Here is a 12,234-nt window from a genome sequence, read left to right as displayed (position 1 = left end):
TATTTTCCAAAATAAATAAATGACGAAGCGGAAGACTAATAATTTATATACGCGAAATATTTAATCGCGATATACGCGGTAGATTTACAATAACAGAATTATAGAATTAAGTTACAAAGAAATTCACTTATTTACGAAATTGCGTACGAACTTGTTATAATGGAAAAACAAAAAAATTTCGCGCAGAACCCGACAACACGTCTGTTACACTTGAGAGATCGACGAGATCTGAGGCTACGCGCTGCGCTGTGAATAGAGCGCACGCATCCCTCACTGTGCGCAAAAACACTCGCCGGTTGGAAAAACACCTCAGTCGTTGAACATAACACGTTTATTTTTCACATTCTTTCGTATTAAACTTTAACATTTATTACATTTCTTAGTTCTCTTTAAAGAAAGAGAACATTTATTACATGTCTTAATTCTCTCTCTCTCTCTCTCTCTCTCTCTCTCTCTCTCTCTCTCTTTCTTTAAAGAAAGAGAACATTCATTACATTTCTTAATTCTCTTTAAAGAAAGAGAACATTTATTATATTTCTTAATTCTCTCTCTCTCTCTCTCTCTTTAAAGAAAGAGAACATTTATTACATTTCTTAATTCTCTTTAAAGGAAGAGAACATTTATTACACGTCTTAATTCTCTTTAAAGAAAGAGAACATTTATTACACGTCTTAATTCTCTTTAAAGGAAGAGAACATTTATTACATGTCTTAATTCTCTTTCTCTCTCTTTAAAGGAAGAGAACATTTATTACATTTCTTAATTCTCTTTAAAGGAAGAGAACATTTATTACATTTCTTAATTCTCTTTAAGAAAGAGAACATTTATTACACGTCTTAATTCTCTTTAAANAAAGAGAACATTTATTACATGACAAAGAGAATTAAGACATGTAATAAATGTTCTAATTCATAAAAGTCTTAAGACATAAATGTCTTAATTTTCTTTAAAGAAAGAGAATTAAGAATTAATGTTCTCTTCCTTTTTAAAGAGAATTAAGACATGTAATAAATGTTCTCTTTCTTTAAAGAGAGATAAGAAATGATTATTTAAACTCGTACACATAGCACAGAATAGAACCGCACGCTGTGGACATACCGACATGTCGCTCGCGGACTGGCTGCGTAGTTCCAATGTCTACCACGCGTGGACATGCGCTAGTAGTTTACGGGGCGGAAAAGTGATTACTCATTCTCTTATTGACCTTGGCCGCTCTCAGGCTTCTCTCTGTTACGGTATAGATTGACATATAGACGGACGAATTTTTTTGGAGTCCGAAGCCTGATAGCTACTAAAGTCAAGCTTTATTGCGGCATATGGGCGAACACTTCAACACAGCTTGCGTATTAGATCAAACTAAAATGATGTAAGCGAACCAGAGTAAGATATAAGCAGATATAAGACAAAGTATATTTCTGTCCTTTTATTTTTTTTTATATTGAAAACTATGTCATCACTTACATATTAGTAGAATAAGGTAAATGTGTCCTAGTATCCAAACATGTCCCAGTATCCGGACAAGAATGCAAATTTCATTCATTTTGTGTATCCTAATTTTTAATATAATTAAAAACAAAAATTTTTATCGCAAAATATAAAAATTTATCGACATAAAGTAAAATAAGGATTATATAATATTGAAAATGATTAGTTATATATTTCTACATGTTTTAAACATCGCATAACTGAAATTTTTTCTCAATTATTGAACAAGTTCTTTTTAAATTTAATTTTGCAAACATACTGCTAAGAAAATTCGCCATATCGTTATTGTTTTGCCGAAATAGTATTTGGAAATTAATTTTGCAAACAGTGTTACAAATATTTTATAAAAGATAAAAATATTTTTACGTTTATTTCTCAAAATATATCTACAAAATTGCAAATCACAATTTTCATGTAAGATTTTGTCACATAATTTCATAAATGTTTTTCTATCGAGATATATGCATTTTAAGTTGTCCGCTTACTGGGATACTGCATAATTTTCGTATTTTCATTAAAAGAAATACATCTAACGTAATTCAAAAAGTTATTAATAAGTTTATTGTTTCAGTTTTCAATAATTGATTGCATCAACTTGTAATAAAACAAAAATGGTTTAATTTCATGGTACTTTTACACAGTAAATCACAGTAGATATTTTATCGCTATTCCTTAACACATTAAGCGCGATGTCAGTCGGTGAGGACTGACAGTGAACTTTTCGTTTCGGCAGCATTCGCGGAACCAACCTCGTCGCCTGAACGGAAAGCACAGCAAAATCGGCTCCGCGCTTAACGTGTTAAGCGTCCGGATACTGGGATATTTACCTTGAAGACAATAATTTACGAAACATATTTTTATTGAGATAATAAAAAAATCTTGGTCTATATATTTATGTATCGAAATATTTTTCTCAAAATATAAAAATGAAATGTTACCCGAGAAAAAACTAAAATTACATGTAACAACTTGTTTAAAAACTTAAAAAATACGTAAAAATAGGTACTATACTATAGTTATGCAACACAAATAGCTTTATCAGGTGTGTACGTTAAATGTATAAAAATATAAGATTGCGTTTACAAAAATCAACGTGGAACTGAGAAGTATAACGCAAAAAAACAAACTGAAAAAAGTTCAATTGTCCACAATCTTTAAAACAAAACGATCAAACGTATGGATTTTACTACATAAGACCATTTTTAACTAATATTGCGCGAATCTCTGGTAACTCGATTTTTGTAACGTTGTCAGTTATCTCAATAATTTGAATCTGAACAACTTTATAGACATCCATTAATTCCGCCAATTTGTTTTGCACGGCAGTTGAAGGATGGCCAGTACTGTCAACAGGAGCTAGATCTGTAACAAACGATACAACGTAAATGAAAGAAAATTTGTGTTTTACTTTTGTGTTGAAACTTTACTGATATTTTACGTTTACTTACTAATAACTTCGCATTTAGTCGCCATTGCTGGAGGGTGCATAAAGTCTTCGTGCATTTCTCTTATGTCACGATGGCTTACTGTCTCCAAATTTCCATAATCAATGAAGAAAATCTCAGATGCTGTCTGAGATTTTTTCGAATTTATGCAAACTGCACGATACCATTCTTTCTCATATAATGCCAAACATAATTCGTTGTTTTTAGGAATATAATATTTTGTCTTATTACAATACTCCGCCATCTGCAACAAAAGAAAGAAAGAATAAATGATATAAAATATGTAATGTTACATCATTTACACTGTGTGTGCGTGCATGGTAACATTTAGTAATAATTTTTAATGTAATATTTACCGGTGAACATAATGCATCGATTTGCGCTAACAAAGTGTTATCACTAGGAACTAACATGTAACTCACTCCGGGTTTTTCGATATACATTACCATTGCATTTACTGTATTACCTGCAGATCCTAATCTAGCAACTCCTATATCACTTAACATATATTTCTTTTCTGCACAGAAAAAGAATGAGAAAAAAATTAGTAAAGTTATGTAATTGGTTATATTTTTTCCTTATGAAATATCGGTCCATGCTTTGCTAATTGTTTATAATTTGTCCGTTTTCCAAATTTTTTTTTGGAACATATTTGGATGGTTAAAGCCATAACATAACTATATAACTTCTTAACTAATACTTAATATATTTAGAATTAATATAACTAATGTAATATTTCGAACAAAATATAATTGTAACTATCCGTTGACAAAAATGGATAAGTTCCTCTATAATACACGTTATTCCGAAGGTAAAAATATTCTGATAGTTTTTTGAGACATGGTATGATTTTAACTTTGTCGCATTATTTTACTTATTGCACATTATTAATTACCATTATTTGTTTTTGATAATAGCAACTCTTTTATCTTGTCATTGATCCTCTCTCCTGTTGCTGTTATCAAATAAACACCTTCTTCTGATGATGATGATGAACGTATATATGTTAAGGGAGTTTCAGTATCTGCTAGATTTTGAAGATAAATTCTAGCCTCTTCAGTTATAGTTACATCGCGAGGAACATCTTTTAACAGTATTTTTGTCAAACAACTTTGTTCCTATAAAAAACAAAAAAATAAAAACATAAGCGCATAAAAACCATATATATATATATATATATATATATGCGTTTTCTTTAACTGCGTTAGCAAAAACATAACTAACCTTTGCCAAATCGTCTGGTATGACTTGAAGGTTTTGTCTTTTAAGTTTATATATATTTCCGAAATCATTGTATTGAACCAAAACATTGTCATCTTCTAATAGTTTTACAACTGTGGCACGATAACTATTATCGTCGATAAATGGCGCAATTACAATTTGATTTATATTTGGAGGCTTGGTAAGGAACGGTGCTACGATCAAATAATTTGATATTCACAATTATTGTTATTTTGTTGCACTAATCAGATATTATAGTTCGTATTTTTACGATAATTATAAATGTTTCTTTACCTGTTTTTGCACAGTTTTTAACACGTGACATAATATTCAAGAAATACTTTTCATCTTCATCATCCATAGATCTTACAAATGCAACATAGTGGTTGTAAGGGTGGGTAATACATACCTGAAATAAAGAGTGCAAGAGTGAAGAATAAAATAAATAATGAAAATTTATTTCAATCTATTTTAGCAGTATACTTTCAACTTTATTGTTGAAAGTGTACTGCTTTGTTGAACGGTTTTAGATTATTTTATATTATCTCAAAAATTCTATATGTAATACACATCAAATACCTTAGTTCCACTTGTCAATTCTGAACGTACAACTGGTGTAACATATGACAATGGCTTCATTATAGCTGGTATTTCTTCTTTAATACAGCTTTTCTCCTCTGGAATTAGTTTTATTTTCATTTGTTGCGCGTGTTTATTTATTACCTTAATCTGAAAGACTTCTCCCTGAAAAAAGTTGATCAAATAAAAACTTTATTAATATGTTAAAGTTTAAATACAGTTTAACACTCGTAACGACTCTTTGTTATCACGCATATCTTCACCATGCGATCACGCACTTACGTTCACTACTTGCTAGCATAAGATTACGTACATATTGACAGAGTGAAGAGAATAGAAAGAGAATGACTAAAATAGCGGCCTCAACGTAGTATCAATAGCGGCATTTGACTGTATTATATATGCACAGAAGCAATAATGTAATATAGCGTATAAACAATTTTTTTTAAAACTGCAAAAATACAAAACTACATTTTTTTAAATACTTACTTCCAATTGAAATTCGGTAGATTGCTCTGTAATACACGTTACTCCGAAGGTAAGAATATTCTGATACTCTTTGGGACACTGCACGATTTTTTCTACTTTTACAATTTTTGGTACGTCTAATGTACGCATATATATGTTGGATGGTGTTGAATTTGGTAAATATATGTATCCTCTGTGCCATCTACTACCTTTGCCACTATCTTTTTCTAAGCCACAAATTAATTCATCTGCTTGTGGTCTAAAAGAATTAAATATTTGTTTTTATTTAAAGTTTCTGTAGGATACTTAGTAAAATTTTTATAGACGTTATGTACGTATGTATGTATGTATATACATACACACACACGAACACACGCACACACTTACTTGTAATTTATAACTTTCAATTTTTCACAGTCTGCTTGCATATCTTCATAAATTGTCTGAAGTTCCATAAGATAAGAAGATGCGCATAAGGTTGCATTATAAACATTATTTTCCACTTGTTCATGAAGCTCTATAAAACCGCTTTGTTCTAACTGAGACAATTGCTCTCCATTCATAAATTTATATAAGATGTTACACATTTCAGGAGCTTTGTTATTGATATTCGCTGATACTTGAGTGTTTCCTTGCGATTCAGGCTTTTTATTAGTACTAGTCTGACTCACTGATACTTGTAAATTTCTTGGTGACCCAAGTTCTTTCACTGTAGTATTCTTACTTGATTGTGCAGTGCTTTCTGTTGCGTGTAACATATCATCTTTAGTTTCTTGCATTTCTACTACCATTGTATCATCGGCATCTACGGATAACATTCTAATAGATATCTTATCTTTACACAACAGACTTTTATTTGGCCTATTCACAGGTGTCAAGCGAATCTTTTGAGCAAAGTTGGATATTTTAAGCAAATCTCGTATATCTTTGAAAATAACATTTTTGTCCAAAATTTCTTCGTTACCATAGTCAATATAATGAACTTTTATAGGATTGATAGATTTTACCATAGCTCTATGCCAAGTATCTTTGTAAAGTACACCGTAAACACTACCAACAACTGGTTTTAAATTACGTGATTTTACTGCTAAATGTTCTAGTTTATTCATTAGATCAGTACGTGCTTGTAAATCCTCATCTTTACATATCCAGTATTCGTCATTACTCAATTGCACTGTTATTTCAACTTTTGTGAACTTTGTTTGTGATAGATACTGACCGTTACGCGGAACAGTAAAAGCATTATTTTCTTGTTTGGCAGTCTCTCTGTTATCATGGAAAGCAGATTTTTCACCGTTTTGGTATCCATTCTTCTGATGAAATTGATTTCTGCCTCTCATATTATTATCATTGTCGATGTTTTCTCTGTTAGAATAGGTTCTTGTATTTGCAGTTTTATTAGACTGATAATTGCGATTATGTTGATTTTGAGGAGATAAAGATGTATTTTTTTTCGATTGATCAGTATTTTCGTCGAACTGTTTGGGCGACCAATTTTGCGAAGAATTTCTGGTTCCATTTGTCAACTGATCTTCTTGTTTAAGTTGAGATCCATTAACGTTAGTACGAAGAAGTGAATGTCTACTCTGATTATCGCCATTACTATTTAAACATCCAGCATTACTTTTGTCCGTGTTAGCGTTCACAGTATTGCTAGAGTTTCCTGTCTGCATATTAGGTGTATTAGGTCGTCGCAGTTTCACACTACCAAGTGTAGGTGTCTGTGTTACAGTCTTATTAGATGCACTTGACTGTATCTGTGTTTGATTTTCGTCTTTGATACACAAAGGCGACATATCATTAACTTTGTCTTTTATCAATGCCCTATAAAATTTTTCAAACAACTATTGACTATAATATAGTAAAGACTAGTTTAAAAATATAAACAATATATAAACAAAATAAAAACCACAAAAACAAAAAAAAAGTAATGTTCTTATCATATTACAATTAAACGATTTTGCTAATTTATATATATACAAATGTATATATATCAAGAAACGCAAAAGAACGTTCTCAATATCTGGTATTATTTGAAACATACAATCTGTTTTATTATCAATAATATAAGTTGTGTTTGTTAATACATAATTAGCGTTTAACCGTGATCTGTTAAGAACATTAGTTCTATATATCATGTATATATTCTTAAAGTTCCTTGATACTTCTGCAATCATTTTAGATTTTGACATAAGCGAAGAAATAATTACTGCAACTTATGAGATACTGCATTTCATTCAATCCTGAGTATATTTCACGAATATGTTATATTGATTAAAAATGAGTGCGCGCGGAAATACTATTTTACTTTCACATAAGTTGCAGTAGTTACTTCCTTGCTTTCTGACGTCAAAATCCAAGATAATTGCGGATATCAAGAAGCTAAAAGAAAAAAAATTTGTTAGCTTACAAAATATGCAGAAATACATTTTTAGAGTATAATATACAAATTTTACATATCATTGTATGTACACACATATACACGTATGTTAAGATTATATAGAATGTATTAAAATAAACGTATATTAGCGCTGTAATATATTCTTAAAAATAATTACGGTATTCTGTCACAATTAGCCTGATGTCGCGGCCAATCTTTCACTTGACACTCTTTGCTACAATAATACGTATAGCATCTTTCACAACGATGAACTGTTTTGGTATTACACAAAACACAGCTTTTTAGTCCTCTCGACAGTTTGTCTTCTGAATATTCATATAATCCCTAAAAAAAAAAAAAAAAACAAAAACAAAAATACGATATTAATATACACGCGCACACAAAATCAGTAGTAGTCGATTATTTAATGCAGTAATTATCAATGCAAGTATAATAATTTCAAGAACTCCACATATATACTTGCGTTAATAATGACTATTTAAATTATTCAAACAATCTTTAAAACATACAGTATTTCGTTTTTCGTGCATTTTATCAATATGTCCTTCTAAATTTGGATCTTCATCTGGAAACTCATACGAAGTATAACCACGTCCAAATGAAACGCGTCTTATACCATCTCGTGTAACTGTTACCTCACCTCTAAAATAAGAAACTATGTAAAATAAACGTATATATATTTATGTACAGGATGTATAAAAAAGGTCAGAATCCTAGAATATCTGAAAGAGATTGAGTTTTTGAAAACAATGTTTCATAAAAGCCTCTGAAAGTTACGATACTTGCAGCGTAGCACACACGCGAGTCAGTATGGTAACCCTCGCGTACCATGAGAAAAAGCGGCTGAGCTCATAAAGCTTGAAAATTTTACTTAATAAAAAAATAACTGTCTTATAGTGTTTCGAAAAAAAAGCTCTTGAAGTCAGCTACAAGAATATGCAATCAAAATTAACGACTTCTATTTAAAAATTTCAAAATAAGTTTTATGTGATCCTAACAATGCTATCCACAGTCACATTAACATTGCTATATGCTATTTAAAACTATACAACTTTTATATAAAACATTCTTTTCCAAAAACTTAATCTTTTTCAAATGTCACGACTTTTTTTATATGTCTCGTATATATGCAGCTGTTACATATTAATTTAACCTTGTCCATAGTCTATTCACGTCGAAAGAGGAATGATGTTCATTTTCTTTATCATTAGATACAACTGATCTGCTGTTTGAATTTGTTGTTTGCGTTCCTTGTGGCACGAGATTATGTTTACGAAGTGCATTTAGTGGATTGCCACGAGTAATTTTCTGAGTACTACATAAAAAATAATATATCAAATATTCTTTCTGAACTATATTTCAACAACGATTAATATTGATAATTTAACACTTACTAAATTGAATCATTACAAACAGGCGATGATTCTGCAACAGTATTTGGTGATCTGTGATTTTGCCGTTCATATATTTCATTAGAACTTTCTGTGAAAGATGCTGCATCATCTTCCTGCGGAGAAAACTTTGGTTTTCTCAATAGTATAATTTTCAGTTCTAACGCTTTATTCAAATTCCTAATTGTATGTTCAGCCTCACGATATGATCCATATGTAATATAGGCCCATCCTTTAGTAGGCCGGTAAATTAAATCAATAATTTTACCATAGTCACTAAAAAGTTCTCTGATTGCTGTCTAAAATATAAAAATATTTGTTATCAAGATAAGATGTATCAATTACAGGCGGATAATATCACATTTTTCTTAAGTAAGTTAACATAAAATTTATTGAATAAAAACTATAAAAAATTTTAAGTTTTTATACATAGTATTATAAACAGAAATTTCCAAATCTGTGCAGATTTAAAATTAAAATTAAGAGTTAAAATAAATTAAAATTAAATATTTGAATAAGTTAGAAACAAAGCATTAGCAATAAGTTTAGAATATAAGATAAGTAAGTATATAAGCTCGTTTTAATATTAAGATTACCGTAAAGAAAATGGAATTGATTGCAATACAAAGTGATTGTAATACAAATAAAATCATCATTAAAAATTTGTAAATGTTTTTCAATCATTTATAATATGGCTAAATAAAATTGGGAAAACATACCTCATCTAACTCTGCAGGTATATTAGTGACATAAAGAGTATAGTGTTTATTCATCCTGTAAAGAGAAAAATTGATATTTATATAAAAACTCTAGATTCTTTCAAGATACTCAAATACATGTCAAAGAATCTATTTCTTCCAATATTTCAAATGCTAAAAGAACCTTGAAAAGTGCTCTGTTTAGACTCTGTTTACTGCGCTAGAAATCACACTGGTTCAATTATTCAAATGTGATTGATCACTCTTTTTGTTTAAAATCAATTTGATCAATTTCTAGCACTGTAGAAGTGCTAGAATCATATTACAAAATGTGCCTCGAATGCAAGCTACTATTTATTTCGTGAGAAATTGTAAAAATCCTTTGACCATTGTATTAGATTTCGTCAGTATTCAGTGAAGATACGAAGAGATCGAGAATTTATAGAATTTATACCGGAAAACCCTCACAGATGGGGTTGCATCAGTTTTTTGTGGGGTTCTCGGGCTCTAACAATGCGCTCGTACATCACTCTGCAATTGACTCTACATATGTATATATTTCAAGTATTGGATCGGTCAGAAAGTCTTTTCGTATTTTGATACTAAAATTCTCAATTACTCATTTCAAATCTCAAGCCTCAATTTGTTTATTTTACAGGACCTGTTGTTTTGGAATTTTAAGGGCCGATTGTTTCATCTTCCGATAAATTTCACAGCTTACTCGACAGGTTATTATCTCTGAGGATAGGAACCCGACTAGCGCATCTCCCGCTGTTTATTTCTACATATTTATTTGTTAAATACGACTTACACGGTATCGAGAATGTGTCGTGTAATTTATCTCTTTTGGTTTCTGGTCATTTACCAGATATATAAATTTTACCGACACGTGGAACAACGCAAATCAGAATTTTATAAATCATTAGATAAATTACCCGATATTTTATCCGAAGAAGATGGAACCGGTCCTAAAAATCCGAACCACCTTGTTGTTGCTGGTTATTAAATTTATATTGATACTGTGCTTGTAAAATTTGTGCAATTACCAACTGAAAGCCCGATATAATTCGCGCATTTCATTCTAGTATACCTACACGCGAATTTTTCTGAATTCGCGGAATTGCAATGGGAACCAATGACCCGATCTAGATGGGGTTGCGAACGCAACTAACCAACAAATTCCTCCACATATCAAATTTTACTTTGTTAAAACTTTGTTCAATTCCCGTTTTCTTTTTAACTCTAATATCAATTCTTTTTAACATCACAAATCCACATCATATGTTACATTAGCGCAAATTATTTACGTAAGCGTATAACAAATTCGGGTTCTTGAATAAAAACATAAAATACCTGATGCGCTTCGTAACCGTTATAGAACTCTCTTAAAAGCACTTAAAAAAAAAAAAAAAAAAACTAATACGCTTTCTCTCCGTTGGTCAAAAGTGGCAAAAAAAATCACGATTATATAAAAAATTCCTGAGATAAATCCATATTCGTGCTGCAACAACATGAATGAAAACCAACCGCCAAAGTACATTCTTTGCACAAATTTATTTTGTTCTTACCTATCAACTGTAGGTGTTTGCTCGGCGTCAACATCGTGATCGTAATCGAAATTAGCCTCCGCCATTCTGTCGATGTTAATTTTATGCAAATACACACGTGAAAAGTTATTCTTCTAACGTGATTGTTTGCATTTACTTCTTCAGTTAATCAACACCAGCCAAACATCTGGCGCGAAAATATATCAAAAGCTGTTGATATAAAAGAAAATAAAGCACTGCTTTTTCAGGGAAATTTGCGGGAAAGTTATATAGAAAACTGATAGAAACGGACGAACTCGTGCGGAACCAAGCACACTGGAAGACACAAAAGAAATGATCGGTTTAATATGGCTGCGTAAGCTGTGGCCCGCAGATAACAGGAGATGCGAGGTAAAAGTAATGTTTAGAAGAGAATTTGAATTGGTCCAATCAAACACTTTGGAACACGATTCTCAAAGGTAAATCCAGTTTTGCCAACTTAAGCTGTAGAGATCGTAGACATCTATAGTTTGGTATGCGAAGCTTTCTTCCTAGATCGCGTGTATCAAAATGCCACTTCTGACGGCCGATTTCTTCATACCTCTCGATAGCTTATCCTCTGGATAAATTCCTCTGATAACCAACAAGGAGAACCAATTTTGGGAGATATCTTCTAAATAAAGTTATCGAAAGCTTATCTAGAAGTGAAAAAATTGGCTGTGAGTCTCATAAGCGGCAGACTTAATAACGAAGTGAAATGAAAATCAGAATTTTAGTAGACGCTCGACTATCTATGGCCTATGGCCTATGCCCATATCTGGACTTCGTGCGTCTCTCCTTTCTCGGACCTTGTGCCTCTCTGCGAAGATACGCGATATATTGGTATCACATATATGGTACGAAAATAGCTAAGAGGATCAAGTTACTTAGTTTTCACACGCCATTCCAGGAGAAGGTGTCCTTATGGCTCAGCGGACCGTTGTAGTTAGGTATATTCTATAGGAGAAACGAAAATTCGAT

General features: G+C 31.3%; 1 protein-coding gene across 4 annotated transcripts; it reads right to left on the bottom strand.

Moving 5' to 3' along the window:
* Nucleotides 1-2,411: 2,411 nt before the first annotated feature.
* Nucleotides 2,412-11,855, bottom strand: LOC109856278. 4 transcript variants are annotated; one of them, XM_020431361.1, is made up of 16 exons: nucleotides 11,257-11,855; nucleotides 9,710-9,764; nucleotides 8,994-9,289; nucleotides 8,753-8,914; nucleotides 8,109-8,241; nucleotides 7,757-7,923; nucleotides 6,418-7,022; nucleotides 5,586-6,003; nucleotides 5,220-5,457; nucleotides 4,731-4,895; nucleotides 4,446-4,560; nucleotides 4,155-4,345; nucleotides 3,826-4,048; nucleotides 3,287-3,447; nucleotides 2,934-3,174; nucleotides 2,412-2,847 (listed from the first exon to the last, which is right to left on the bottom strand). In XM_020431361.1, the coding sequence occupies exons 1-16, from the start codon at nucleotides 11,319-11,321 to the stop codon at nucleotides 2,672-2,674; spliced, it is 3,411 nt and encodes a 1,136-aa protein (XP_020286950.1). In that variant the 5' UTR covers nucleotides 11,322-11,855; the 3' UTR covers nucleotides 2,412-2,671. The 4 variants fall into 4 exon arrangements, with proteins under 4 accessions (XP_020286950.1, XP_020286947.1, XP_020286948.1 ...); XM_020431358.1 differs by having other exon boundaries at nucleotides 5,586-7,022; XM_020431359.1 differs by lacking the exon at nucleotides 11,257-11,855 and adding an exon at nucleotides 10,624-10,794 and having other exon boundaries at nucleotides 5,586-7,022.
* Between the last annotated feature and the right edge of the window lie 379 nt (nucleotides 11,856-12,234).

This window comes from Pseudomyrmex gracilis, unplaced genomic scaffold, assembly GCF_002006095.1.
Source record: "Pseudomyrmex gracilis isolate BER0280 unplaced genomic scaffold, ASM200609v1 scaffold_113, whole genome shotgun sequence".
NCBI lineage: Eukaryota > Metazoa > Arthropoda > Insecta > Hymenoptera > Formicidae > Pseudomyrmex > Pseudomyrmex gracilis.
This window is presented reverse-complemented; position numbering and strand designations above follow the sequence as displayed.